The sequence below is a fragment of the Chrysemys picta genome, chromosome 13, assembly GCF_011386835.1.
Source record: "Chrysemys picta bellii isolate R12L10 chromosome 13, ASM1138683v2, whole genome shotgun sequence".
Taxonomy (NCBI): domain Eukaryota; kingdom Metazoa; phylum Chordata; order Testudines; family Emydidae; genus Chrysemys; species Chrysemys picta.
This window is the reverse complement of record NC_088803.1, coordinates 44585223-44612471: the sequence shown is the minus strand read 5'-3', so window position 1 is coordinate 44612471 and position 27249 is coordinate 44585223. Positions and strand designations below refer to the sequence as shown.

The 27249-nt window shown below is 42.8% G+C and overlaps 2 protein-coding genes across 2 annotated transcripts in view; both read left to right on the top strand.

Moving 5' to 3' along the window:
• Nucleotides 1-27249, top strand: part of LOC112059223 (piezo-type mechanosensitive ion channel component 2-like) — a 67834-nt gene that overhangs the window by 37366 nt on the left and 3219 nt on the right. Inside the window, exons 30-41 of the mRNA XM_065565237.1 lie at nucleotides 2523-2638; nucleotides 6015-6086; nucleotides 8367-8533; nucleotides 10244-10431; nucleotides 12614-12838; nucleotides 20993-21140; nucleotides 22677-22865; nucleotides 23226-23318; nucleotides 24427-24596; nucleotides 25352-25468; nucleotides 26437-26516; nucleotides 26865-27093. Coding sequence (XP_065421309.1) covers nucleotides 2523-2638; nucleotides 6015-6086; nucleotides 8367-8533; nucleotides 10244-10431; nucleotides 12614-12838; nucleotides 20993-21140; nucleotides 22677-22865; nucleotides 23226-23318; nucleotides 24427-24596; nucleotides 25352-25468; nucleotides 26437-26516; nucleotides 26865-27093 — 1794 coding nt within the window. The remainder of the gene's footprint in view (nucleotides 1-2522; nucleotides 2639-6014; nucleotides 6087-8366; nucleotides 8534-10243; nucleotides 10432-12613; nucleotides 12839-20992; nucleotides 21141-22676; nucleotides 22866-23225; nucleotides 23319-24426; nucleotides 24597-25351; nucleotides 25469-26436; nucleotides 26517-26864; nucleotides 27094-27249) is intronic.
• LOC135975362 (piezo-type mechanosensitive ion channel component 2-like) lies at nucleotides 13766-16567 on the top strand. The gene is made up of 5 exons (XM_065566064.1): nucleotides 13766-14196; nucleotides 14616-14804; nucleotides 15402-15600; nucleotides 16041-16170; nucleotides 16365-16567. Exons 1-5 carry the CDS (start codon nucleotides 13939-13941, stop codon nucleotides 16555-16557), a joined length of 969 nt encoding a protein of 322 aa, XP_065422136.1. The 5' UTR covers nucleotides 13766-13938; the 3' UTR covers nucleotides 16558-16567.

Sequence of the window (27249 nt, the reverse complement as noted above, 5' to 3'; positions counted from 1 at the left end):
CATGAGAAGACAGTAAGTTTGCTGTTCATTTAAAATCACATACTACTTATACACCACATATCTAACTGGTGAATACAGGGATGTGTCACCTTTTCACTTCTCTCTGTATTCAGGATATTATATTTTCCATCCTCTGATTCCTCCTCCCCCACCCTTTTTAGTGACTCATAACTCAAACCCTTTCCCACCACTAGGAGGAAGAGTTAGGGATAATGCTACAATCAACAACAACAATGGCAATCAAATGAAAATAGTTATTGATGAGCTTCAAATGGAAGGGCTCAAATTACGGACTCAGTGCCCAACATACAGTAACAACTCCCTGTCCTTATTCTTCTGTGGGATTTTAGGATCCTGACAGAGAGAGTTCTAGGGGAGTTTTGGACTCTCGACTGCAAGACCAGAAAGCTATTGACTCCGCTCCATGGTTGATACTACAGAGGAATTTTAACACAGGACAGCTGTTTGGCTGGTACAAGATCCCTTGTGCTGGACGACAATCAGCTGTTCTGTCCCATGGAATTTTAGGCTTTTCACTCTTTGGGAACAAATTGCTAATAGGATCAATGATGGTATCCAATCAGAATGATTGTCTACATTAGGGCTTTAGCCAGTGGTGTAGCTACACTGGTACAAACCAGACCATACTGCACTGGGGTAAACTGGGGCTGGCACTAGTACAATGCATCCCAATTTGAAACCTGGGTAAGTGGCATTGGTACAAATCCCCATTAACTCATCACATCTACAAAAGGGACTGACACCGGTACAACTATACCAGTGCAGCTATAACAGTGGCTAAAGCCCTGTTGTACACAAGGCTTTATTAAAGAGTCCCTCACTGGAGATGCCCCCATTCAGACAAAGAAAAATCAACCTAGAGACGTATTAAACTTCTCTTGAAGACTGAAAGGATGTGTTAAATGGGGACCTGCACTGTGCCTATAATCATTGGCCCCACAGGGGTGATAAATCTGATTGTACAGTGTCAATTCCCAGGTGCTACATGATTACTGACGTGGTATAGGCGACAGCACTGTAAGAAACAATATCATCTATGATTCTATGATTCTATGATCATCTGCCTGGCGCTGTCAGCACTGGAATAATGAGACCCACATTCCATCGTGCAGTGGGGACTGGATGAAACCTCGATTACTCGTTAGATAAGCAAAGCTTGATCAAACATTTCATGTCATCTGCTACAGAATTTCACAGATGTTTCCTTGCAAAACTCTTAAGCAAAATGCCAAACATTTCCTCACCACATGCAAAGTTGGCCAAAAGCCAAACATTGGCGGAGTTTATTTTGGGTTGGCCTATAGTATTACATGCATATATCAAACTGCTTCCTGTTTTGAATATCAGATCTTGGAATGGATAGCTTCCAAATCTTAGCCAAGTCCAAAGTAAGCTGTGCTCAGTAAAAAAAAAAAAAATAATACTAGCAACAGTATACATAGTCAGATGAATAATTATGCTTTTATTATTTCCTGGCTGGCTAGCTTGCATGTGTTCTTATGGAGGTGGCCAGCCTTCTCAGAGACATATGCTGAGCCCATTCTGGCCAAAGGGTATGAAAGTCTCTGTTATTATCACAACCCTCATATCTTAGCTGTCAAAGGAGTGCTCCTCATCATCTGTATTCAGAGCCGAAACCAATTCACCCTGAAGTCCATGCAAAGATTCCCCTTGACTTCAGTGGGCTTTGGATTAGCCCTGTTAGAATGTTAATATTCCCGAGTTAATTTAAGCCCAATGAAGACACAAGGCCTCCTGTTTTAGTATCAGTTATAATATTTTAGATAGATATGCGCTAGGGCTAGTGGTAGTGCTTGTGATAAAAGCTTCAGAAAGGAGCGTATTGGTGACACTTCGGGTATTAGGAGGAGATGGGGAATGAGACTGAAAGAGAGAGAGAAAGAAAAAGAAGTGTCTAGTTTGGCTACAGGACTGGGAGCCAAAAATTCCTGAGATCCAGACCCAGCTCTGACAAGGCCTCTGCTCCATCTGTGTCATTGGACAAATTGTTTCCACATTTACCAGCTGGTGCTAGTAACTGGGGCTGTTCCAAATTTTTCTGTCAAAACTTTTTTTTGATGAAAAATTGGGTTTTTGAGAGAACACAGTATGTAGACAGTGTGGGTTTCCTTGAAATTTTTTTACTTTCTTCAAAAAACCAAATCCCAAACATTTTAAGCTGAAAACAAAATGTTTGGATTTTGGTAGTTTTTGGCCAAAAATGTTCATTTTGGTTTTTTTTTTTTTTTTTTTTTTTTTTTTTTTTTGACAAAAAGTCAAAATTTTACATGAGGGGAAAAATCCATTTTCTGATCACCTCTATTACTAATACTATGTTGGGGATAACAACGACCAAGTTGAGGCTCATACGTAATGGGGATATTTTTGAGGATCACTATGTAATGTTTGTAAGGCACTCTGAAGTGAAGACAGAAAGCACCTACTTAGCTAAATGCTAGTGATTTTTATACTCCTGTCTGTGTTCGGTCTTAAACCTACAGAATGGAACTAATCAAATTAAAGCAGAAGAAACTTGACAGTTTGAAGCAAAAGACACCAAGCCCAGAAGAAACAGCTGTGGATCAATCTGCCAAAGAGCAGCAGCTGCTAGATCCAGGTGAAATGACCGTGTCACGTTAAATAGCCTGTGTAGTGACAACAACATGGAGAGCGATCACTGTGCCTGCCCTTCTGCTTTCCGTTTTCGCACGGCTGTGTTCCACAGTACCCAGTAAATTGCCTTGTCACAACCCCAGTGCCGCTGAGGGTGAAATTCACATTCAGCCTTCACATCCAAAGCCAAAGTAATTGGGCTTTGTTCAGGCCTTGTCTGTAGGATGAATTTAATCCCTGAAACCCACAGTTAGGCCACTGGTCTTTGATATAAACTCCCTCTGCTGCTCATCATGATGGAGGGTCTAGGAAGTGGAATCCTGGGATATGAGATCCAGGGCACACAAAGAATGAAGAGATCTACCTGTACATAGAGCCAACCCACAGGCTCCAGTGCAGCCCCCCCAGCCTTGTGCAGTGAGAAATTTAATTCTTTTAAGTTGTGGAGGGGGAGGGGGAAATCTGTCCATCTGTTTCACTACATACATTTTACAACCACCTTTGCAGAGGAGGGTGGCAAGAAGGAAAACGAGGACAAGAAGATATGGTGGCAACCCTGGGTGACCCACGCCTCCAGTAAGTTTTCTGTGTACGCTAAAGGTCTGTGAGCCACAACTAACTGGAAAAATGACATGTATAAGCTAGGGCAATGTAGCCTGCTAGAAACAGTGTCTTTGCACACAGTTGCTGGGATTATACACAACAAGAACCTGCAGAAACTTTCTGTTTTGTTGGATGGTTGCGTTTTAGCCCTACACTCCCCCCCCAAAAAAAAACCACAACAAAAACCAAAAACACAAGCATGGGGCTTCCATTGAATACTGCATACAGATGTGGTCTCCTCATCCCCCCAAAAATATACTGGCACTAGAAAAGGTTCAGAGATGGGCAACTAAAATGATTAAGGGTTTGGAACAGGTCCCATATGAGGAGAGATTAAAGAGGCTAGGACTTTTCAGCTTGGAAAAGAGGAGACTAAGGGGGGATATGATAGAGGTATATAAAATCATGAGTGCTGTGGAGAAAGTAGATAAGGAAAAGTTATTTATTTATTCCCATAATACAAGAACTAGGGGCCACCAAATGAAATTAATAGGTAGCAGGTTTAAAACAAATAAAAGGAAGTTCTTCTTCACACAGTGCACAGTCAACTTGTGGAACTCCTTGCCGGAGGAGGTTGTGAAGGCTAGGGCTATAACAGCATTTAAAAGAGAACTGGATAAATTCATGGAGGTTAAGTCCATTAATGGCTATTAGTCAGGATGGGTAAGGAATGGTGTCCCTAGCCTCTGTTTGTCAGAGGGTGGAGATGGATGGCAGGAGAGAGATCACTTGATCATTACCTGTTAGGTTCACTCTCTCTGGGGCACCTGGCATTGGCCACTGTCGGCAGACAGGATACTGGGCTAGATGGACCTTTGGTCTGACCCAGTACGGCCATTCTTATGTTCTTATGTAGAAGTCAATGGGAGTTTTGCCATTAACTCCAGTGGGAGCAGGCCTATGATTCTGCTGTAAACCTAAGGCCAGATTCTGCTGTTGGCAGCAGTCCGTCCCCTGCTGCACACACAGCAGGCTGGCAGGAAAAAGGAAACATCATGGGGGGGACCCATAGAGGACAATTGTCATCATTTAATTCGGGGACAGCTGACAATTACATGATTTATAAAACACATTTCTAATGCAACCAAACTGTTCTTCAATAGCTGTCCTAACAGTCACCCCTATATAGGAAGGATGGTGTGTGTATCTTAGCAAAAACTATACAATTTGTCTACTCTGTCCCTTCCAAGCCCTCTCCGAGCACTACATATTTCAGTGCTGTTGAAATGTGGTTTTCTCTCCCAATGTCCCTATTTATAGCCTAAGGGCTGCTCTAAAGTATATTAAGCATAAAGATACTAATCAAGAGAGTGAAAAATAGTAACAGTAAAAATACTCACATGTGCCACTCTGCTAGTTAATATTTACTAAAACGTGTCCTGTTAAAACAGCTAGACTAGGATTTTCAAAGCCACGTAGATAGGCAGCTCTTATTTAGATGTGTAACTCCTATTGATTTCAAAGAGAATTGTGCATCTAAATCCCCTAGGTAGCTCTGAAAAAACTCAGCCACATCTCTTTCTGGAACTGATTTTAGTGATTCGAGCTGGGAGCTACTACCTCTTTGAGACAGACAGTGAGGAAGAAGAGGAACAAGGGCACACAGAAAAGAGGGAGGAAGAATCACCAAAGAAGAAAACAGCATTCCAGGTGCAGGACTTATTTTTGATAATATTAAGCAGCGTTGCCTAGTGGATAGAGCACTGGATTGGGACTCAGGAGATTTGGGTTCTATTTCCAACTCTGCCACTGGATTGCTGTGTGACCTTGAACAAGTCACCCGATTTCCCGGTGTCTCAGTTTCACCTTCTGTAAAATGGCAATGATGATGCTTATGTCTTTTGTAAAATGCTTTGAGACTTACGGGTGAAAAGAGTGAGGTAGAGATTTACTGGAAACCAAAATATTTTCCCAACGTTGCTTTTCCATATAAGCAATTGCTGTTGTTACTGGGGGGGGCATTAGGTGACTGTAAAGGGAAGCGGAGGGTGTCAGTGAATTCCCAGTGGGAGGGAAAGGGGTCTGTAGAACCATGAATGGGAGGAGAGGAAAGGGGGGCCATGTGAATGGAAGTGGGAGTGGGGGACACACCACATATTTGATCCACTCTATTAAAAAGTTTGGGAAGCCCCAGCATCCTGGAGTACATCAAACGAAACACAGCTTAGGCTTGATCAGCCGGATGGAAGCACCAAAGACTAATGGGGTTTCTCCATGCAGCTTGTGTATGAAGCCTGGATGTCTAGCTCTAAATCAGCTCTGAGAACAAGAAAACAAGATGAAACCAGAGAGCAGAGGAAGAAAGAGGAGGAGGAGCAGCAGCGACTGGCAGGTAATGGGAAGAATGCACCAACACCTGCGCAAAGGGGCTGCTTGGCCAAATTAGACAAAAAAAGAACTGTTTGAATGAGAGAGGCTGTAATTCCTACAGCAAGAATCAACTAACACAATGTTAAGGGTACTCATTTACATGTGGCCAGGTCAGGAAATGCTGACACTGGCTTTAATTACCATCCATATCGCCTGCCCCCAGCATGTCCCACATGCTGGATGAAGACTTCCCTTTTCCATAGCCACAATGCCCTTAACTCTGCCCCACATACATGTGCATTTCAATACAGTGTCTTGTTATCTGATTATGTAACCTTCAGCTGGAGTCATAGTCCCATTGATTTCACTGGGCATTGGGCTGGGCTCATAATTCCTGAATAGCTGGAAAGATGTCTAGGCGAAGTTTATCTCCTCTATAGCTCTGCTTATGTTTCTGTATGATACAGGGGAGGTAAAGTTGGAATTCCATGAAGAGAAAGGGGAGATATCAGTCACTGAAGAGAACCTAGATGAGTCAGGTGAGTAACTCCATACGGTAGCAGCAAACCAGAAGCCCTTGCTCAGATGATTTCATAGACTCATAGACTTTAAGACCATAAGGGACCATCATGATCTAGTGTGACCTTCTGCACATTCCAGGCCATAGAACCTCAACCATCCACTCCTGTAATAGATCCAAAGCCTCTGGCTGAGTCATTGAAGTCTCAAGATTTGAAGACTTCAGGTTACAGCAAATCCACCATTTACTCTAGTTCAAACCAGCAAGTGACCTGAGCCCACACTGCAGAGGAAGGCAAAAAAACAACAACAACCCAAGTTCTCTGCCAGTCTGACAATTCCTTCCCATCCCCCAAAATGCTGATCAGTTAGACCCTGAACATGTGGGCGAGACCCACTAGCCAGAAACCTGTGAAAGAATTCTCTGTAGTAACTCAGAGCCCTCCCCATCCAGTGTCCCATCTCTGGCTGTGGAGATATTTGCTACCAGCAGATGTGGGATGGGCCATATGCCTTTGTAGGCAACCTCATCATATCATCCCCTCCATAAACGTATCAAGCTCAGTTTATTTCCCTCATTACTCCCCTTGGAGGGCTGATCCAGAACTTCATTCCTCTGATGGTTAGAAACCTTTATCTAATTTCAAGTCTAAATTTATGGATGGCCAGTTAATATCCATTTGTTCTTGTGCCAACATTGGCCCTTTATTTAAATAACTCCTCTCCATCCCTGGTGTTTATCCCTCTGCTGTATTCATAGAGAACAATCATATCTCCTGTCAGCCTTCATTTTGTTAGGCTAATCAAGCCAAGCTCCTTAAGGAGGGGTTGCAAGTGCTTTGGAGGATAGGATTATAATTCAAAATTATGTAGACAAACTGGAAAAATGGTCTGAAGTAAATAGGATGAAATTCAATAAGGATAAATGCAAAGTACTCCATTTAGGAAGGAACAATCAGTTGCACACATACAAAATGGCAAATGACTGCCTAGGAAGGTGTACTGCGGAAAGGGATCTAAATATGCTAAATATGAGTCAACAATGTACCACTGTTGCAAAAAAAGCAAACATCATTCTGGGATATGCTAGCAGGAGTCTTGTAAGCAAGACATGAGAAGTAATTACTCTACTCTGCCCTGATTAGGCCTCAACTGGAGTATTGTGTCCAGTTCTGGCACCATATTTCAAGAAAGATGTGGACAAATTGGAGAAAGTCCAGAGAAGAGCAACAAAAATGATTAAATATCTAGAAAACATGACCTATGAGGGAAGATTGGAAAAATTGGGTTTGTTTCGTCTGGAAAAGAGAAGACTGAGAGGGGACATGATAATAGTTTTCAAGTACATAAAAGGTTGTTACAAGGAGGAGGGAGAAAAATTGTTCTTCTCAACCTCTGAGGATAGGACAAGAAGCAATGGGCTTAAATTGCAGGAAGGGAGGTTTAGGTTGGACATTAGGAAAAGCTTCCTAACTGTCAGAGTGGTTAAGCACTGGAATAAATTGCCTAGGGAGGTTATGGAATCTCCGTCATTGGAGATTTTTAAGAGCAAGATGGACAAACACCTGTCAGGGATGATCTAGATACTACTTAGTCCTGTCATGAGTGCAGGGGACTGGACTAGATGACCTCTCGAGGTCCCTTCTAGTCCTATGATTCTAAGTCCCCTCTTGTAAAGTAGGTTCTCCACTCTCTGACCATCCTAGTAGCCCTTCTCTGCACCTGTTCCAGTTTGAATTAATCTTTCTTAAACATAGGAAACCAGAATGCCACACAGTATTCCAGATGAGGTCTCATCAGTACCTTGTATAATGGTACTAACACTTCCCTATCTCTAGTGGAAATACCTTGCCTGATGCATCCTACGATTGCATTAGCCTTTTTCATGGCTGCATCATATTGGTGGCTCATAGTCATCCTGTGATCAACCAATACATCCAGGTCTTTCTCCGCCTTTGTCACTTCCAACTGATATGTCCCCATTTTATAGGGATTAACAAGAATTTTTCTTAAGTGCATGACCTGACACTTTACACTGTTAAATTTCATCCCATTTCTATTACTCCCGTTTTCAAGGTCATTCAAATCTTAATGTATGATATTCTGGTCCACCTCCGTATTGGCAATACCCACTTCAGTAAGATGGATCAGGCTTGGATGGGAATAAAGATGACCTAAACTGACCTTTGAAATCCTTTATCACAGTATCTCAGCCAGTGCTGAGGAGCTGGTTGAAATAGAATAGTGTGTAGAACCATTTCCTGTTTGTAACTGTACATGTTTTTTTCTCCTTTTGACAGAAAGTATAATTGAAAGACTAATCAACACAATCAAGTTTACTTGGGTTTTTGTTCAAGCATTGCTAGATGATACTACAGAAGCACTAAACTCACTTTGTAAAAATAACCTGGACATAGCAAACGTACTGAGAATTGAAAGGTACATGCTATGGCGAGAAACTAATAAGGTAAGATCACTGTCATTTTACACAATGTCCTGGGTTTTTTTGTTTATGTAACAGGACGTCTGACTATATTAAACTGTAACAAGCTGGAAATTCTGGGCTCTGTCCTGAAATCTTTATATACACAAAATTCCCATTGAATTAGATGTGCATAAAAATGCCCCATTGAGCACAAGCTCATTGATAGAATTGTCTTGAAAAGAGAAAAGTCACAGAAAATTTTCATTGGTCACTTCAATTTCAGTCCAAGACTCCATTTCAAGTCACTTTTAATTTCCTTTTTCATTTTCAAAATATAATTTCCAGGTTTTTTATTGACGTTTTCCAACCAGTTTCTCTGATTATTTATGCATTACAATAGCAACTAGAAATACGCTTTATTCATGTTTATTTGTGGACCAATCTTTCTGCATTAGACCGTGTTCTGAAACCCATTGTTACTCCCCTTAAAGAGATGATGTCAGTATATATTCTGAACACTGCTTACATCACTGAACAAAAGTATTCCAGACGCCTGAAAGATTGACTTGCAAGGAAAGATTAAAAGAGTGAATATTTAGAGCTGGTTAAACAATTTTCATTGAAAATATTTTCCAATGAAAAATGGCTTTTTGGCTAAATGGGAACTTTCATGAAAAAAAATCCTGTTGTAAAAAAAATTGGGGTTTTCTTTTAAAAAATAAAACGGGGTGTTTTTTAGTTTTCAGCAATAAAAACAACACATTGAAAAAAATTGTTTACATTTTTTGTTTTTTCAACAAGAACCAGGAAAATTTTTGAAGACATTTTTTGATGAAACTGAAAATCTTTTGTTTTCTTCTAAATTTTTCATGGAGAAAAACCCCAATAATTTAATAGGAACATAGGAATTGGTGTATTGCAGCGGTTCTCAAACTGTGGGTCGGGATCCCAAAGTGGGTCACGACCCTGTTTTAATGGGGTCGCCAGAGCTGAAGCCCGAGTCCAACGGCCTGGGGTCAAAGCCTGAGGGCTTCTGCCCTTGGTGGAGGGGCTCAGGTTACAGCTCCCCCGCCTGGGGCTGAAGCCCTTGGGCTTGGGCACCCCCCCACCCAGGGCAGTGGGGCTTGGGCTTTGGCCTGCCCTGCCCGGGGCAGTGGGGCTCGGGTGGGCTCAGGCTTCGGTCCCCCCTTCGAGGGTCGTGTAGTAATTTTCGTTGTCAGAAAGGGGTCGCGGTGCAATGAAGTTTGAGAACCCCTGGTGTATTGGATCAGAACCAAGGTGCAGTTAGTCCAGTGTCCTGTCTCTGGCAGTGGCCAGCACCAGATTCTTCAGAAGAAGATGCAAGAAACTCCACAGTAGGGAGAAAGGGGTCTCCTCTTGGTCTCTTAAATCACAAAACATGAGATTTAATATTCCTTTCAAAATCTGTGCTATTATTAATTATGATAATACTGGATATTCTTGAGATCCATATAAATGTCCATTCCCACATGTTTCTACGAACTATGTTTAGTGATGACTAAGAGCTGTCATGCTTATATTCTGAAAGGCATTAACAGCAAGGAAGGGAACATCTTATTTAGCGTGGGACACAAGGATATAAAATGAGCACCAGCCATCTGTTTTAAAGGTGGGAATTCCCCATGGGACTGTAGCGGTCTCAAAGGGTAGTATGGGATTACAATCGCTTCCTTTGACAGAAATGAGGACAGCATTTTTACCATCTGACTGATTTTGGATTAATTTTTTAAGGGAAAAGAAGCCTCACCAGACACAATTCTCCAATATTACAACCTGAAGAAGAGTCAGCAAGTGCAAGCAAGTCTTTATGGGGGAAATAAAATGAAAGGCACACAGGAGGATCAGCATGAAGACACATTAGAGTGCCAGCAGATACCCACGAGGGGAACCCAGCTACCGCACGAGAGCAGTGCATCCAGGTGAATAGACAGTGGGGACATTATCCTTGTCAGAACTTCTCATAAGAGCTGTGCAAACCTGTAGTAAGGTAATGTGCAACTAGGTAATATTTGCTGAGTTTGTTACAAATCTAAGGTGTTTATCTGCCCTCCCCCCCTCCCCCGCCACAAGCCATAGTATCTGAGCAGCTAACAATCCTTTAATGTATGTATCCTCAACTCCCTGGAAGGTGCTGTTATCCCCATTCTACAGCTGGGAACTGAGGCACAGGGAGGCTAAATGATGTGCCCAAGGTCACACAGGAAGTCTGTGGCAGAGCAGGGACTTGAAGGCAAGTTTCCTAAACCCTAGGTTAGTGCTCTGATCATTGAACCATCCTTCCTCTCAAGCCTCCAAGCCTGAGTTATGGAGTGAACCTGGTCCCAGTTCAGAGTGAATCTGGGATAACTGATGGTTTGAGTGGAAGCTGGGTGAAGCTTGGCAGCTCTGCTTTGCTTCACTTTGAGATTTTTAAATTCATTTGAGCTCAAAGCAAAAAACAAAACAAAACAGGAGTAATCCCAAGAGAGGGGTAGCAGTGTCATCAGTTAGCAGCACCTGGAGTCAACCAATGAATGGTTACAGTGAGATGGCATGCAGCAAAACTCGGAACTGGTAGGTAAGGTCCCAGGAAGAAAATCTAAGGGAAAAAAGGAGGTCAGGAGAACTGGTGGTTTCTCAAGGGTACAATATGAAAGGCAGAACTGCATGCTATCCTGACACAAAGGAAAGACAGGAAGAATAGTAAGAGGCCAATATGGCTCCATCAGGAGCTCTTTAATGACTGGAAAATCAAAAAGGACTCCTAAAAAAAGTGGAATCATGGACAAATTTCTAAGGAGGAGTACAAATGAATAGCACAAGCATGTAAGGGCAAAATCAGAATGGGTAAGGCACACAATGAGTTACACTTAGCAAGGGACATAAAAAGCAGTAAGAAGAGGTTCTTCAAATACATTTAGGAGCAAGAGAAAGATGAAGGAAAGTCTGCTTAGCAGGGAAGGAGGGCTAATAACTGATGACATAAAAAGAAAGCTGAGATGTTTAATGCCTAGTGGATCACACATTGAATATAAGTTAACGATGTGATGCAGCTGTGAAGAAACATCCCATATCATTGAGGGATGTTTTAGCAGGAGTGTCATATGTAAGACATGGTAGGTATTTGTCCTGCTCTACTTGACACTGGTAAACTCTCAGCTAGAAAGCTGTGTCCAATTCTGGGTGCCACACTTTAGGAAAGATGGGAACAAATTGGAGAGAATCTAGAGGAGAGCAACAAACGTTTAGAAAACCTGACTTATAAGGAATGGTTAAAAAAAATGGGCATGTTTAGTCTTGAGAAAAGATGACTGAGGAAGGATCTGATAACAGTCTTCAACTGTGTTAAGGGTGGTTATAAAGAGGATGGTGATCAATTGTTCTCCATGTCCACTGAAGGTGAGACAAGAAGTAATAGGCTTAATCTGCAGCAAGGGAGATGTAGGTTAGATATTAGGAAAAACTTTCTAACGATAAGGATAGTTAAGCTCTGGAACAGGTTTCCATGGGAGGTTGTGGAATCCATATCACTGGAGGTTTTTCAGAACAGATTGGACAAACACCTGTCAGGGATAATCTAGGTTTACTTGGTCCTCTACAGAGCAGGGGTTCTTGACGTGGTGACTTCTCGAATCCCTTCCAGACCAATATTTCTAGGATTCTATGAAAAATAGCCCCTAAGGAGTGGCTACAGGGAGGTCAGTTAGCAGCAGCTAAACTCAGGGGAAGGATTACAGTGGAATTAGCTGGCATGCAGCTGGAGTAACCCATGTGTAATAGTGCAGAGAGATCAAAAGCATGCAGCTCATGCAAGGACTGCTGTGAGGCTGGTTAGCCTGCGACTAGTGTGATGCAACATGAAATATTTTGAATACTTTAAAAGAACAAGCTTGTATGGAAATAACATTAAATTCTGTGTGAATCCTTTCTAATCGCTGTCACTGTGACCTTAGATGTTGGAATTCTTAGCTGGATTCTGATTTTTTGGTGAGTGAGCCCCTTCTCGCTTTGGCATGAGCCAGGAGGTTTCATATGAGTACAATTATTTCAACGTCTATTAAGAAACTTAATTTGTGATTTTCAGTGATTTTTTTTTTAAAAATAAACTCATTCTGAATCTAGGACATCTGATGAAGTTGCTGAGGAAATTAATGGAGATGAGGCAGGAGAGAAGATGGAAGATGAAGACAGTGTCAAAGAAGCTGCCCCAGAAATGACCACTCCACTTCCTTCCCGTGAAACAAAAGATTATGCTGTTTCCCCAACAGCTGAGAGGAGCAAAGAAGCAGGCAGGCCATTAAATGAAGTTCCTGTTATCATGACTGCCAGTGAGCTGCTTCTGAACAGGCAAGAAAGACCTAAAGTCAAAGCCAGCTGCAGAGATACCCACAATGTGTTCATGGAATGATGATGTGCCTTAAACAGCCTGGCATCACTTCATTGTTTCTAGTTTTTTCACTTGCACAAGCTGACATTGGACGTTGTGTTTGATGTCGGACTAAAAAGAGACTTTATGGAGCAGATGCTCAGCTGGCGTAAGTCAGTGTAGCTCCAATTGCCAGTTTTCACCAGCTGGGGGATATGGAACTATGGATTAAATTCTTCATGAGACTAATACTACTACAGGGTCCAACTGGTCAAAAATTTTCAAAGTCCCCCACCCTCCCATGGCTTTTTTTTTTCCAAAATGAAACTTTTCATACAAATTTGTTGAAATTCTCATTTTTCGCAATTTTTTCCCATGATTTTTACTGAATTTTTTACCAAAATAGATTTTTTTTGCTTACCACAAACTGTTACTTATTGAAAATGGTGGTTGTGGTAAATGAAAAAATATTTAAAACACAAATTAAAATGTCAGTAAAAAAAACAACCCACCCCCACAGAACATTTCAGGCCCAGTTGAACCCTATGAGATGGAAACAACTCCGAAATTTCAAAAATGTCACAAAGGTGCTTTTTTGTTGTTGTTTTGTCCTCACTCCCCCCGACCAGCTCTACTATTAGGGTTAGATTTAAAGAACTGTGCCGACACATACGTTCATACGAGCACTACGGTCGTCATGCACTAATGCTACTGAATTGGTAAATTAAGGGCTAAGGTCAACAAAAATGGAGAGTACTTAGCAGCACCTCCAGGAGTTACTTTGTACTTGGAGGTTTAAATGTGCAAACACACCCGTGTTTTGTGGGGGCCGTTCAGAATGAGAGGTGGGGGGACTATGAGTGTATGTGAGCTAGATCACTAACAGCTTTCACAGAAGATCTGGTTGACAAACTATCACAGCTTTAGGCATGCAGTTCTGAAGAGATTATATTATGCCATACATCTGGTCTCATTTATATAACCTTCTGTATTAAAAATACTAGCTTGTAGCCTTGCACCAATTCTGTGAGGAAATATAATTCATCTATTTTTATATTTTTTTTTTGTTCTGTGGTTCAGGATGTTTCATGACAATGAACTGGAGCAGTCAGACAAGTTTTACCAGAGTCTGCCTCGATCCCTGAAGTTGGGCTTTGCTTTGTACAATGCGATGGTATCCAAGTCAGAAATGCTCTGTTATTTTGTGATCATTCTCAACCACATGGTCTCTGCGTCAGTCCTCACTTTGGTTCTGCCTATCCTTATATTTCTGTGGGCCATGTTATCCATTCCAAGGCCTACTAAATTCTTCTGGATGATGGCTATCGTTTATACAGAGGTATGCAACAGCCAGAAAATTGCCTTGCTGCAGACATGTGTCTCTCTGCAAACAAGTACTATTCTTTTTCTTTACATTAAAGTGCAATAAACTTCTGTTAGAATTGATGTTAATGGGGTAGACTAGAGAGCGGATGTGACTAAAGGACGTTGGTAGGTCTGAAGGTAGCTCACGAACTGCAGGTAATTTATTGAACATAAAACCAGAAATAAACAAATTAGAGAACATCGATACGTGATGAAACGCCACTGGATCCCAAAGAAAGGCTAGCTCTCCAGAATCTCAAGCCAGCAGAAATGCTGGTTGGAATCTTTCCCTGTATTTGGAAGATCTAGAAACTCTTCTGAAAATGTTTAAGGCTAGCTGTTGCCCTGCCAGGCCATGTCTTCCAACTAATTTCGTATTTTTTTTCTCTTTAGATAACAGTAGTTGTCAAATATTTTGCTCAGTTTGGATTCTTTCCCTGGACCACTAAATTATACTGCGGCATCAATGCAGAAGAGCCATTTGTTCTGCCAAACATTGTCGGGATTGAGAAGAAGGATGGCTATGTGCATTTTGATCTTGTGCAGCTGCTGGCTTTGTTCTTTCACAGGTCTATCTTGAAGGTAAGTTGTTCTTGAAGAGAAGGAGAAGGAGAAGAAATGGCTAATTTCTTAGACCTCTGCTGAATGTTTGCAGAGAAAAACTGAAACTCTGCTAAACTTGCCAGATCTTCATTTCTGTTATAAATTTAAAACTCATCCCATCCTTTGGGGGCAGGGACTCAGACTCCAAACCCAGGTTTGGATTTAAACTTAGCATTTGGTCCTCAACTCCAACAAAATCCCAGATTTGAACACTTATGGGCCCAATTCTTTACAAATAAATGCCATTTGCTTTAATGTGAGATACTCACGTGCTGTGATGGGAGATTAGAGTCCTTGGGGTGAAATCCTAGCCCGCTAAAGTCAATAAGAGGTTTGCCCCTGGATTTTAGAGGCTTTGAAGTGTGGATCCAAATTTGGGGACTTGTGCCCATTCCCTACCCATCATGAAACCAACCTTTCAGCTCAAGTGTAAACTCACCGTTTCTCTCTCCCCCATTCTGTGCCTGCCTCTGTCTCCACCTGTAGAGTAATTCATGGTTACTGCGAATTAAAGATGCTGTGCTGAGGACACAGTGTATCAAACTGTATTAATCATTCTTTAAATGTTCCCATTAGTGCCATGGACTATGGAATTCCAAAGGCGTCAATGTGTCTGATACCAAGAAAAGGAGATGTTCTAAGAGTCCAAAGAACCAGGAGTCCAGAGGAGGTCTGCAGGAAGATGAGCCTGGATCGGGGGCATGGCACCTTTTTAGACATCACAATCCCTCAGGGAGCATCTTCAGAGGAAGGAAGACAGCCTCCGTTAACAGAGGTAGTCAGAGCCACACTGAGCTAGATTTAGACACTAAGGGGGCTTTCATTTTAAAATTCAGGTGGAGAAAATACAAGGAGACAAATTTTCTCTGGATGCACCTGAAAATAGGGAGATTGTGCCTAGATTGTTGTAGTCTCTACCCACCCATACTAGAGTATTACTTTGATTTTTTTTCCTAATGTGTCCATTAGCATGGTATATAGATGCCAAATAATTCCTTCTGAGTAACTTAGTGTATTTGCTAGCCCAATAAACTATATTCATAGGGCCTTCTCAAACATTGATTTCTTGCAAGATAACCCTACTGGCTGAATTAGTGCCTTATTGGAACACCTAAGGTTAAACAGAATTGTAAACCTTTGTGACAAAATTAGGACATGGCTGTTAAGAAAAGAATGGCCCCCAGACAAAACTGTGATTTGTCTTCTCTTTTGTAGGCAAGACTCAGAAGAAGGAAGCCAGGAAGAAATGGAAGCTTTTTAGAAAGAGTCCCATCAGCAAGAAGAAACTTCTTAAGCAAAAGATGAAACAACTGATATTGAAAGCAAAGAAGCTGGTGATTAAAATGTAATTGGGGTATTATTTGTAACATCGCTTAAGAAAATGAGACATTGTTGGTCTTCAGTTCAGTAGAGTAATTATAATTCCAGTTTTTATGGGTCTTCTATGGAAGACGTGCAGTGGATACATTCATCTGATCATTCTGAGGATGCATTGTTACAATTTCCATTGAACTAGATTATACTTGTTTTTACCCCTAGTGCCCTTCAAATCTATCGACCTATCAGGCAGTTCTTCTACGACATTATTCATCCGGAGTACAGCCCTGTCTGTGACGTCTATGCACTGATGTTCCTGGTTGACGTGATCAATTTTATAATTGTTATCTTTGGATACTGGGCCTTTGGCGTAAGCACAAATGCACTTTCTTTATACAGACTGCAAAGCAAATAGCTTGATTATTAACTTAGAGACTGTGGTATATAGTCAGCAGTCCCTTCCATAACTGCATACGCCAGGATTTAGGGGGACAGGAGGAGGCACAGGCTAAGTTAGTCAGTCTGGGAGCCAGGAGGAACCAGAGAGAGAGAGAGAGTGTGAGTGTGAGTGTGTGTAAAGAACACATTTTGTATTCACTACAGTTGATTCTTCTCTCTTCTCTACCACCAGGAACATGATGGAAATTTCCCCTGAATTACAGCCACTCTTTTCATTTGTTTTTTTATTCAACCTTAATTCTCTTGAGCAAGGAGTCTCCATAGACTAGAGAAGAGACTATCCACAAAAGACAGGCTAACTGATACAGATAACACAGTGACTAATGATGACAATGGAGAAGGGAGAGGCTCTACACCAGACACTGGGCAGGGAGTACCATTGTGTCCCAAAGAAAGCAAATGTTTCACTTTGTTTGATCATGAATTCTTTGTTTGTTCCATTCCCCCCTCCCTTCTTTAGACACTGCTTTGTTTTATAGAGAGTAGATCACCTCAGTGCAGAGATTTGAGATGGAAAACTAGTCAAAAGAAAAGAGAAAGGGAGGGTTACGTAGGGCCTTGATCCTGTGGGGTACTGAACCCCTCCTGCAAGGTGAAGAACACTATAGACATTAATGGGAGCAGAGGACGGCTCAGTATCTCATGAGAGATGCTCAGCCTCTTTCAGGAGAGGGTCCTCATGCACAGAGAGCAGGAGACTTTCATTTTCAGAAGGGCTATAACTCCAAACCGAGCGGCAGGGTGATGTAGGCTTCTGGAACAGAAGCACAACCCAGTCAGTGCTATGCTTATGCTCTCAGCATTACTGCTTGCACATTGTGCTTGGCTGCCATAGCACTTGCTTGTCCTTTCCACATCTGGATGTTGTTGTTATGTCTCAAAAGAATGTGATTCTGCTTCCAAGTGGGGGAATGAGCAGTAATAACAACAGATGAGTCTATCAAGATCCTTAAAAGCTTGGTTTCATGCAAAATAGTCTTAGTTATAAAAACTTAGGGAGGAGAAAGAGAAACCACAGCTCTGAAGCCCTGATATTTTTATAATGGGTCTAGTTAAAACTCCATATCTGAACCCTCCCAAGCGTGGGGCTTTGAAATCTGGATCTGAATATTTCCAAAACACAGGGTGTTTGATTTTGGGAGGTTCAAGCTACAAACATGGACCTGGATCTGGATGCAGGGTAGATGCCCATTGCTCTATAAAACAAAGGAACAGAATTATTTAAAAACCAGTTGTTCTTCAGAATCCTCCATGAGGCATCAGCAGCTGCTCACTGTCATTTTATCTGCGTCTTTATTTAAGATGCTTCTACTTAGTGCCTGCAGAATAGGGATTTGCTTGTAGAGAGGAGGGATTAGAGCCTTGCCTTTCCAACCCGTAACAGAAAACGCCACACTTGCTTACAGCGGTAAGTCCCCTTACACTCAGGGGAGATACTTGCCTGAATAGGGACTACTCACACGAGTAACGGTCTGGAATTTCCCCACTATCCCATGGGTTATATAAAATCATTGGATAAATCCTGAATGGTATTGCTTTGTAACTAGAGTTTCCCCTTTCAGAAACACTCAGCAGCTGCTGACATAACTGAATCCCTGTCGGAAGACCAGGTCCCTGAAGCCTTCCTGGTGATGCTCCTGATTCAATTTGGCACCATGATAGTGGACCGGGCCATTTACTTGAGGAAGACTATGTTTGGGAAGTGTGTATTCCAGGTTGTCCTTGTCTTTGGCATTCACTTCTGGATGTTCTTCATCTTGCCAGGCGTTACCGAAAGGTACAACTGTGGCCAGTGTCACATGAAAATCTCTCTTTCTCTCTCATGAGCAGGACTTGCTTTCAATGGGAAAACAGACAGAAGCCGTGGTGGCTTTGAAATCTTAAATTTCTGCATGCTTTCAGCAGCAATTTAATTTGTGCTCTTAGAACTTATGGGTGGGTTTGGAAATGGATAGATGGATAACTTAATTGCCTACTGCAGTCTTCACATTGAAAGTGCAGCATGCTTTGGGTAAAGAGAACAAAAGAGAATGCAATTATGTATGCAAAATGCTACTGCGTTGCATGCCTAGTATATTTGAGCAAATGGCCAGGTATGTGGTTCATATGCAAGCTCAGTTATGGGAACTGTGCATCTGACTCTTTGAAAATGAGATCTCAGGAAAAGGAGACATCTGCAGGCTTATGACGTATGGCAAGAAGGAAAAACCCTGGCAGAAATATTCTCCCAACTTTAGACATCTCCTACTTTGATGCTGCTCACTATTGGTCAGCACCCTCCTTTCGTGGATGGACATTTATTATTCAAGCTGCAAGGAAAAGAAGCTCCATTCAATAGGACCCATAGCCTCAAGTGACGACATGTGGCCACTCACTTTGCATCTCATTTTCATTAGATTCCAATCCAGTCTGAGGAGGTGATAGTAACATGAAGGTCAAACTAGTGATTGAGGAACTGTCACATTAAAAAAAAAGGACATTAAAGGACTTTGGTGACAAAAAATAGTGTAATGAAATCTGTTTTATTCACTTACAGGAGATTCAACAGAAACCATGTGGCTCAGCTTTGGTACTTGGTCAAATGTGTTTATTTTGGCCTGTCTGCATATCAGATCAAATGTGGTTATCCGAATCGGGTCCTAGGCAACTTTCTGACAAAGAGTTACAATTTCGTAAACCTTTTCCTATTCCAAGGGTAAGCAGAGAGGGGATGTTCAGCTTTTATAATAGAGGCTAAAAACCATGGGCCAAGTCCTAGTCTCATTAAAGCCAATGATACAATCCTCACTCAATTCAGAGGGACCAGTATTTAGCTCTGTGACTGGTCTGGTGACTGTTCTTTTTTGGGGTATGTGTGATTTATGGCAAGTATATCAGAAATTAAGCTCAAGCCCTAAGTTTGCACTGTAGAGGAAAGGAGAGCAGGGTCTAAATGCCATAATTTGACTCTTGAGTACAACCCACACTTCTTGTTGCTGTAGCTTAGTGTTTCCCCTAGCCTGATTGCTACTTTTCTACATAATCGCTCAATAAACTTTTCAGACAAATCATCTCATTCCTGGCAGTCTCCCCTTAGCTAGATCCTCTCGGATTGCCTAGAATAGCTGCTTATTCCTCCAGCATGGGTCTCTGGAATGTACGTGCTGTGATCCAGTATCAAGAGGCAAGGAACTATTAGCAGAATTCAATGTAAATATTGTATAAATCACCCTGAAATAGCATGGTTGTGAGATGAGCCTAACTGAAAGTTAAATAGACTAAGTAAATATAGACTAAATATATTCCATGCCTGGAATTGCCACTGGAATGGATCCAGACAGGAAATATGTTGATACACAGTCTTGTGGCAGAGATATTAAAAAGCCATTGGCCAGTTTGGTCATATTTGGGATGAATTTTATGTACTCAATGCATTTTTAAATACATGCTGAGTTACATATTATTAACCTAAAAACCCTATGGAAAAAATACCCATTTCCCATATGGGCTAACATTGCATGGAACAATCTGTGGGTTTTGTATAAAGGAAGAGGCTCTGAAAGGAACTTCAAGGGAGAAATCTCTCTCCTGCATACTTGTGGCCTAGTTTTCAAGCATTGGCCTCCAGTGGGCCATGCACTGCAGTTTTGAGTGCTATTACCTGCCAACTCAGGGGATAGAAACAATGATTTGTGCACAAAGACACACACCCTCAAGATCAGTGGATGTTCCATGAATAAACTCCATCTCTTACATCTGCAGGTGAGAGAATCTATCAGTTGGGGGTAGAAACTATACTTCTCTGTACAGCATCCAGCACAGTGAGACCCCATTCTTGGGTAGTCTTTTGTACACTGGTGCTGACATCTGAGAAGGGTGCACACAGGTATTTGCACAGGAACAACAGGAGGCCAAGTCAAAGCCCCACTGGAAATTTGGCTTTTAAAAAAGATCTTCCAAATTTGAATAATTCCCTAGTGGGTGAATAGGTTTATAGGAACTGCCAGATGGGATCAGATGAATGATCCATCCAGTCCAGTACCCTGCCGATAGTGGCCAGTACCAGATGTCTCAGACTCCCATAATGGACAATTGTGGGATAATTTGCCCATAAGAGAAGTTTCTTCCTACCCCCAGGAGTTAGCATTTGGCTTCTGCCCTGAAGCATGAAGGTTTCTGTGATTTCTGAAATCCCTGGCCACTCTGTACAATCTCAGTACTATACAACTACACACTGGAAACTGTTTTTCAGGAGCTGATAAAGGAAAAGTCCGTCAAAATCAAGGAAGATTGTGCCAAAGAAAAAGATTTCAATAAGTGCCTGAAAATTATCTGCTAGGACTCCAGGCTCTGGTATTTAACAGATGTCACTCTAAAAGGTTAATAACATTCTTTCTTTCTTCAACTGGTAGGTTTCGTATGGTGCCTTTCCTTACCGAGCTGAGAGCTGTCATGGACTGGGTTTGGACTGACACCACACTGAGTCTTTCCAGCTGGATCTGTGTGGAGGATTTATATGCAAATATTTTCATTATGAAATGCCTGAGAGAGTCTGAGAAGGCAAGTGATTCCAGTTAGAGAATTTTATGAGACGGGATTGTACAACAGACGTTTGTGAGGCCAGTTTAGGCTGGGGGTTGGGGGGAAATAATGCACCCTTCAGAAAAAACTGGACTTGGGAAGATAGAGATTTATGTTTGAGCAGAACCTTCCCTTGTTCACTGTGCACCGCAATGCTGCAGATAAACGGAGATGTCCATAGCATTCTGACTGTATAGTTAAACAAGGCAGCCGTAATTACGCACTCAGCAATGTCTCAGGCATAGACCTGTTTTACTCAGAGTGGGGATTTTGGTGGGGACTCCAAGATTATGGGATCTTTTGCCTTTAGTCAAATAGACACTAGAGATGGGAGTTTGGTTTTCGCCTAGCAGTACATCACCATTCCCGTACCACTTCAGCATCAGCATTGGTCTGAGCCCACCTGCGGGATCTTCTATGTTATCAAAAGCTACTTTTGCACTTACAGAATAGTCACTGTGGGTGGCATCCTGGCCCCACTGAAGTCAGTGTCCAAGCTCCTTTTGACTTCAATGGAGCCAGGATTTCACTCTCTCTGTAAGATGAGGGGAAGAATTCCTTGCCCGCATCTAAAAAAGACTCTCCCTTAAAGGGGTTTCCAGCTATAGACAGTGCTTCCTTATTTATAAGTACAATTCATATCTCATGGTGGGAATGAGGGAATATATTAAAAGTCACACAAGTTAGAGCGGGAAAAGAACTATTCGGAGGTCTGCTCCACCCCTCTGGCCCATGCAGGACTGTTCCCTACAGTACATTTTGTAGGATTTTGTCCAGTCTAATTTTAGCTCCTCTAAGCAATGGGGCTTCCACCAGTTGTTTTGGAATCAAACCTGGGAGCCAGCTCCATCTCAGATTTGTCCTTGATATCTGAATGCTATGTTCTGCCACCAGCTGCTGCTGCTTTCTGTAGAGAGCAGCACCCTTTCAATGGAAGGAGCTGCGGGGACATCTCGTTTCTACCAAGACTTTAGGCTCCTGGCCCTTCTTCCTCTAGATGCTGCTTCCAACTTCCTAGCCCTGTAGCCTTTTTACAGCTTTGCCCCAGTCTATTTCACTAGTGCTGTTTCCTCAAAGAGCTACTCAGTCCTGAGAGGGAGCAATGGGCTACCGCTAAGAACATCATATAGACATTATACTGATCATTTCTACTGAATTATAAGTGTGTACAGGGCATTTCAACCCCAACCCTCACAAATAAAATAATGAGCATTTACAGCATCTTAAAAACGTTGTAATTTTTAAATAGTTCATTAAAAGTGAATAGATAAGTTAGAAGTGGAATAACTCACTTGAGGTTGTGTGTTTGCCAGTCAGTCTACACATGTCCTTGGGGTGTGTGTGTGTGTGTGTGTTTGAGTAATCTGCCACTTAGTGTGCATGCAAAACAGTTGGGTTATTTTCCAAATGTTCTCATTATCTCATAGCCTCAAAATGGTCACCAAGTTCCTTTCTGCCTGGTTTCCCTGCCATGCTACAATTGCATCATGCTCAATTATATCTTTTTCTTTGCAGAAATATCCTCAGCCTTCTGGCCAGAAGAAAAAAATGATTGTGAAGTATGGAATAGGAGGCTGCATTGTCTTTATATTGGTCTGCATCGTGTGGTTCCCACTGCTTCTTATGTCACTGGTTAAATCTGTGGCAGGAGTAACCAATCAGCCCCTGGATGTCTCAGTCAAAATTACCATTAGCGGTTATGAGGTAAGGGTAGTATTCTTACAGGAGCGTGACTGACACACACACATGAGCTAAGTGGATTTACACTAGGGTCAGGATCTTTTCACCTTATTGTTCACTGGTGTGCACATGGCCCATGCTGGGGCGATTGAAGGCTGCTGTCACCCGAAGGCTGCTCAGTGCCCTGTGTGAAATGGCAGTGGAAGCAAAAGAAAAGGGAAAGGTATTAAGAAGAAAGAAAAGGGGAGGTGGCAAATTCTAGTTGGTTTCATGTTCATACCAATGGTATGGATTTTCCCTGTATTGACAATGCCTGGAGGCACAGGGGTCCCAGGCTGCACTGAGAATGCCAAATCTGTGATTTGCCCTCTTTTTCTTGCCTAGTCATTATTCACCATGAGCGCTCAGCAGCGGAATCTGATCCCTTTCTCTCCAGCAGCATATAACGAGCTGGCTAATCAATATGCCCTTCACCCGGTAAGTGTCACTCAAACAGCTCGTTTCCTCAGAGAGCCCAGATTCCCTCCGGTCATCCCTCAGTGTTAGCGCTGCTCGGTTAGAGTTCTCCAGCAGGTGCCCGGAGCTTTGGTGGGCGGATCTTCCCTTTCCTGGGGTGAGCCCTTCATAAAACTGCAGTGATTTTTTTAGCCCAAGTCTTGTCTACAGAGGGATTTCAGCAGGGCTTAGAAGTCCTGGCACATGCTGGCAGGGTGACTCAGCAGAAACAAATCACAGATGTGGTCAGCAAAGGTCTTTCCTCAAGGGGGAATGATTGCAACTTAAAGTCAAAGCAAAAAATAAACTCACCCAATATTTCCCCAGTCTAGAGCCTGACAGTCCCTAAAGTAACTCCTCTCCTCACTGCCTTAAGTGGCCAATGTATAGCCCTTCCCCACAGCACCTGTGCAAGGGGGGAGGGAACGCTGAGCTGATATTAACCCCTTGCTCATCAAGAACCAGGTAGTACCCCTGCACCCTGTCACACCTGGTTTAAATCTGGCTGCAGGTTAAACTGATTTCTAACCCTACTCTAGTGTACACCCCTGCTTCTATTAGGGTCAGTGGGCCAGATCCTCAGTCCAGTTATGGCCCCTGTGTTACACTCAGGAAGTGCAAAGTAGCCATACTTCAGCTCCAACTGCCCAGCAGGGGAATTTCCCTGCTGGAGGAGAGTCCCTATCAGCACATCAGGTCCTATCCTCCCAGCCAAGGGCAGAAGGGGGCATGGACGGGGGGACAGGGGAAGGTGAGGGGAGATGGCAAAGCTCTATTCCATTATGCCAGTCTTTCCTGGCAGCAGCTTTGTGAGGGCTGTTCCCTGGTGACCCCATTCCTGTCCCTCCTGGAGCTCTGGCCATGAGGCAGGATTGGGCCCAGCACTAGGTTTTTGAGCAGTGTCTCACACAGCCTGGCCCTGCTCTCAGCAGTTGAGTGACCTGAGTTAAACTCCGCAGTTTGGCCGCTGATACGTTTAATCTGTTTTAAATGTGTTGGTTCCCTGTTGCAAAGCCTGTGTAGATGAGGCCCTAACGAGAAGCCAACAGGTTCCTGTCTTGATGTTTTACCCCTTCTATCCCTTCCCAAGTCTGCCATGCAGTTTATAGTGAACTACAGCCCAGAGGACATCGTCACTGCTAAAATAAAGAGCAATGCTAGCTTGCTGTGGAGCATCAGTCCCGCCAGCCGAGAGGCCATGATGGACGAGCTCTCCAGCTCAACTGCGGTCTACATCAACTTTCACTGGACAATTCTCAGGTAAATGCAGCATCGTGGTTAACACTGCAATCGATTAAAAAGGACGCAGCTCAAGTTCTGTATTTATTTTAAAAGCACTTTTCTGAGGAGTTACACGTCAGTTTTAACTACATCAATTAATGAATTATGTAGCGGTTACACTCATTAATTCAGACATCACTATGGTTAGCCTGCTGGGGTGCTGAGATCACTGCCAGTCATGCTGACCAATGCTGTCACATTGTTTCCTGAGCTTCCCCTGCCTTATACAGAGTGTGAGCTCTTTGGGGCAGGGACCATCTTTGTGTTCTGTGTTTGTACAGCACCTAGCACAAAGGGGTCCTGGTCCATGACGGGGGCTCCTAGGAGCTACCACAGTACAAATACATAATAATAATAATTAGTTAATTAATGGCTTCCATTCAGGGATCTCAAAGCCCATTACAAACATTCATTCATGACTTGAACCTCACACCTACCTCCACCGAGAGGCTGGTGTAATTATCCTCTGCATCACTTTGTGTTGCAGCTTCACCTCCAACATGTCTCCTTCCAAAGGGCTTGCAAAGGACCCTCATAAGACAGCCCACAGCTGTCTTATAGAGTGCCTGCACCAGAGGAATTCTTTCCTCACCAGTTAAGTGTCTTTTACAGCCCCTGTACACAGCAGCGCATCTGGCCCACAGCGGGAAGAAGAATCCCTCCCAGTAAGTCTTATCTTGAACTGCATTTGTGCACCACATCTGAATATACCTCGCTTGATTTCCTTTGGGCAGGAATGCTTCTCTGGTGAAGAATGTGGAAGCGTCTGGCAAGCACACAGTGCGGTACGAAGAGAAGGAGATAAGAGAACAAATTGTTCAAATGCTAAATGGGACCAGGAAAGAGCCAATGTCAGTATTTTTCTTCTGTTCGAGCCGTGTTTTCAAACTGCGCCATGGCAAAGAATTGTTGTTGGTGAACACAGTAGAGGGGATTGTTCACATGTTAAATGGGAGGGTCATTCCTTTTACAAACATTAGAACCACGCTGTGTTAGGACTTCTTCCTGTTTGATGACAAGGAAGGGCAGGGGTGTTATAGTCACTCCTAGAAGTATTTTAGCTCCCATTTATGGTCATCCTTTTCTAAAATACGTTGCATATCAACACTGGTGTCTATACAGCCCTAGAGACTGAAGCCCTGGATTCCACAAAGCAGTTACAACCCAGGCAGCAGCTGCCCTGCATACATGCCTGGAGGGATCATCTCTGTGGTTTTGGGTTGGTTGGTTTCCAGAGCCCAGTCGACCCCGGGACTCTTTCCTGAGGCTGCCAAAAATGGGCAACTAATGAGGAAGACTGGAAGGATGATCTGGTTGTTAGGGTGCTAGCCTAGAACTCCAGAGATCTAGGTTCAATTCCTGACTTTGCCACAGACTTCCTGCAGGACCTTGGGCAGGTCACTCAGATGTAGATGCACAAAGTTATTTAGACACCTAACTCCTGTTGATTTCAATAGGGGGTTAGGCATCTAAATACTTTTGAGGATCTAGGCCTCATTTTCCCATCTGTGTAATGGGGATAATGTCACTGCCCTACCTCACAAGGGCCTTGTGAGATTAAATATGTTAATAATTTGAGGTGCTCACATACTATAGCAATGGGGGGGGGCAATACAGGTACCTTAGCTAGTTTCTCTGATATGCTCCTTCAGAGCTAGATAGGCTCTGTTAACAGATATGGGTGGGAGTTGCAAAGTTAAGATTCACTCTGGGGGGTTGGTCCAAGCACATTTCTAAGTGGTAACGATCCAGAAGATTAATGCATAGCACTGAAGTATTTGATAACTCCAAGGCAATTTTGGCTTCCACTTGTTTCTAGACTGCTTCCCGGCGTGGTACCAAGATACCTCAGGGCTACTGCTGGAGCAGAAGCTAGAACTGCACATCGCTTGCAAGTTGGTAAGCAGTTGCAATAAAGGTTTTGGTCTCAGGGTTCCTTGGTGGAAACCGAAGTGGTACCCACTGTGGGCTAAGAGGGGAAATATTGTGAGCCTCACACACATTTCCAAGGATCTCAAAGATTCTGCACCAAACAACTGGCTGAAATGGAAATATTCCCCCAGGGACAAATTCTCATAAATTTGTGAGCACATCAGTTTTTACATGTGCAAAGCAGATCCACTGCACTGCTCTGAAGAGGAGTACTTGGAGAAGGAAATAGCATGCAGGGAAGGGAAGCATAGTACTGAAAGGTATCAGACATGTAGGGAAAAAGCTCCTAACTTTATCTTTGCATTTGGGAACCAGCTCATTCTCAGAAACCACAAGACGTAGACAAAATGGCTTTCTTCCGAAATATAACCATAAAACTACAGCAGCTGGCCCTCAACTCATCTTCCGGCCAAGTTACTGAGTGGTGGGTTATTGAAGAGTGGAATCCTGCGTGCTCTGGTAATGCTTGCAGCAAGAATATGGAGCTTATCATCTACAATGACAAAGTCAGCCCTTCCAGTCTGGGATTCCTGGCAGGCTACGGGTAAGGATGGCATGCTACGCTACAAAAAATACTCCCCATTGCTCTTCCTAGGTGGGGGAATACTTTATTCGGGTTTATTAGGTAGTTAATTAGTCTTGGCATTTTTCTACACATCCAGGCAGAAAATAGGTCTATTCTGCCTGCTTGTGTATTGTA

Bases quoted from the DNA above. Each gene is read 5' to 3' on its own strand.
- LOC135975362 (XM_065566064.1), top strand. From the start codon at position 13,939: ATGTTTCATGACAATGAACTGGAGCAGTCAGACAAGTTTTACCAGAGT. The intron at 14,197-14,615 runs GTATGCAACAGC...TTTTCTCTTTAG, and splicing joins TGGCTATCGTTTATACAGAG to ATAACAGTAGTTGTCAAATA. The intron at 16,171-16,364 runs GTAATTGGGGTA...TTTTACCCCTAG, and splicing joins AAGAAGCTGGTGATTAAAAT to TGCCCTTCAAATCTATCGAC.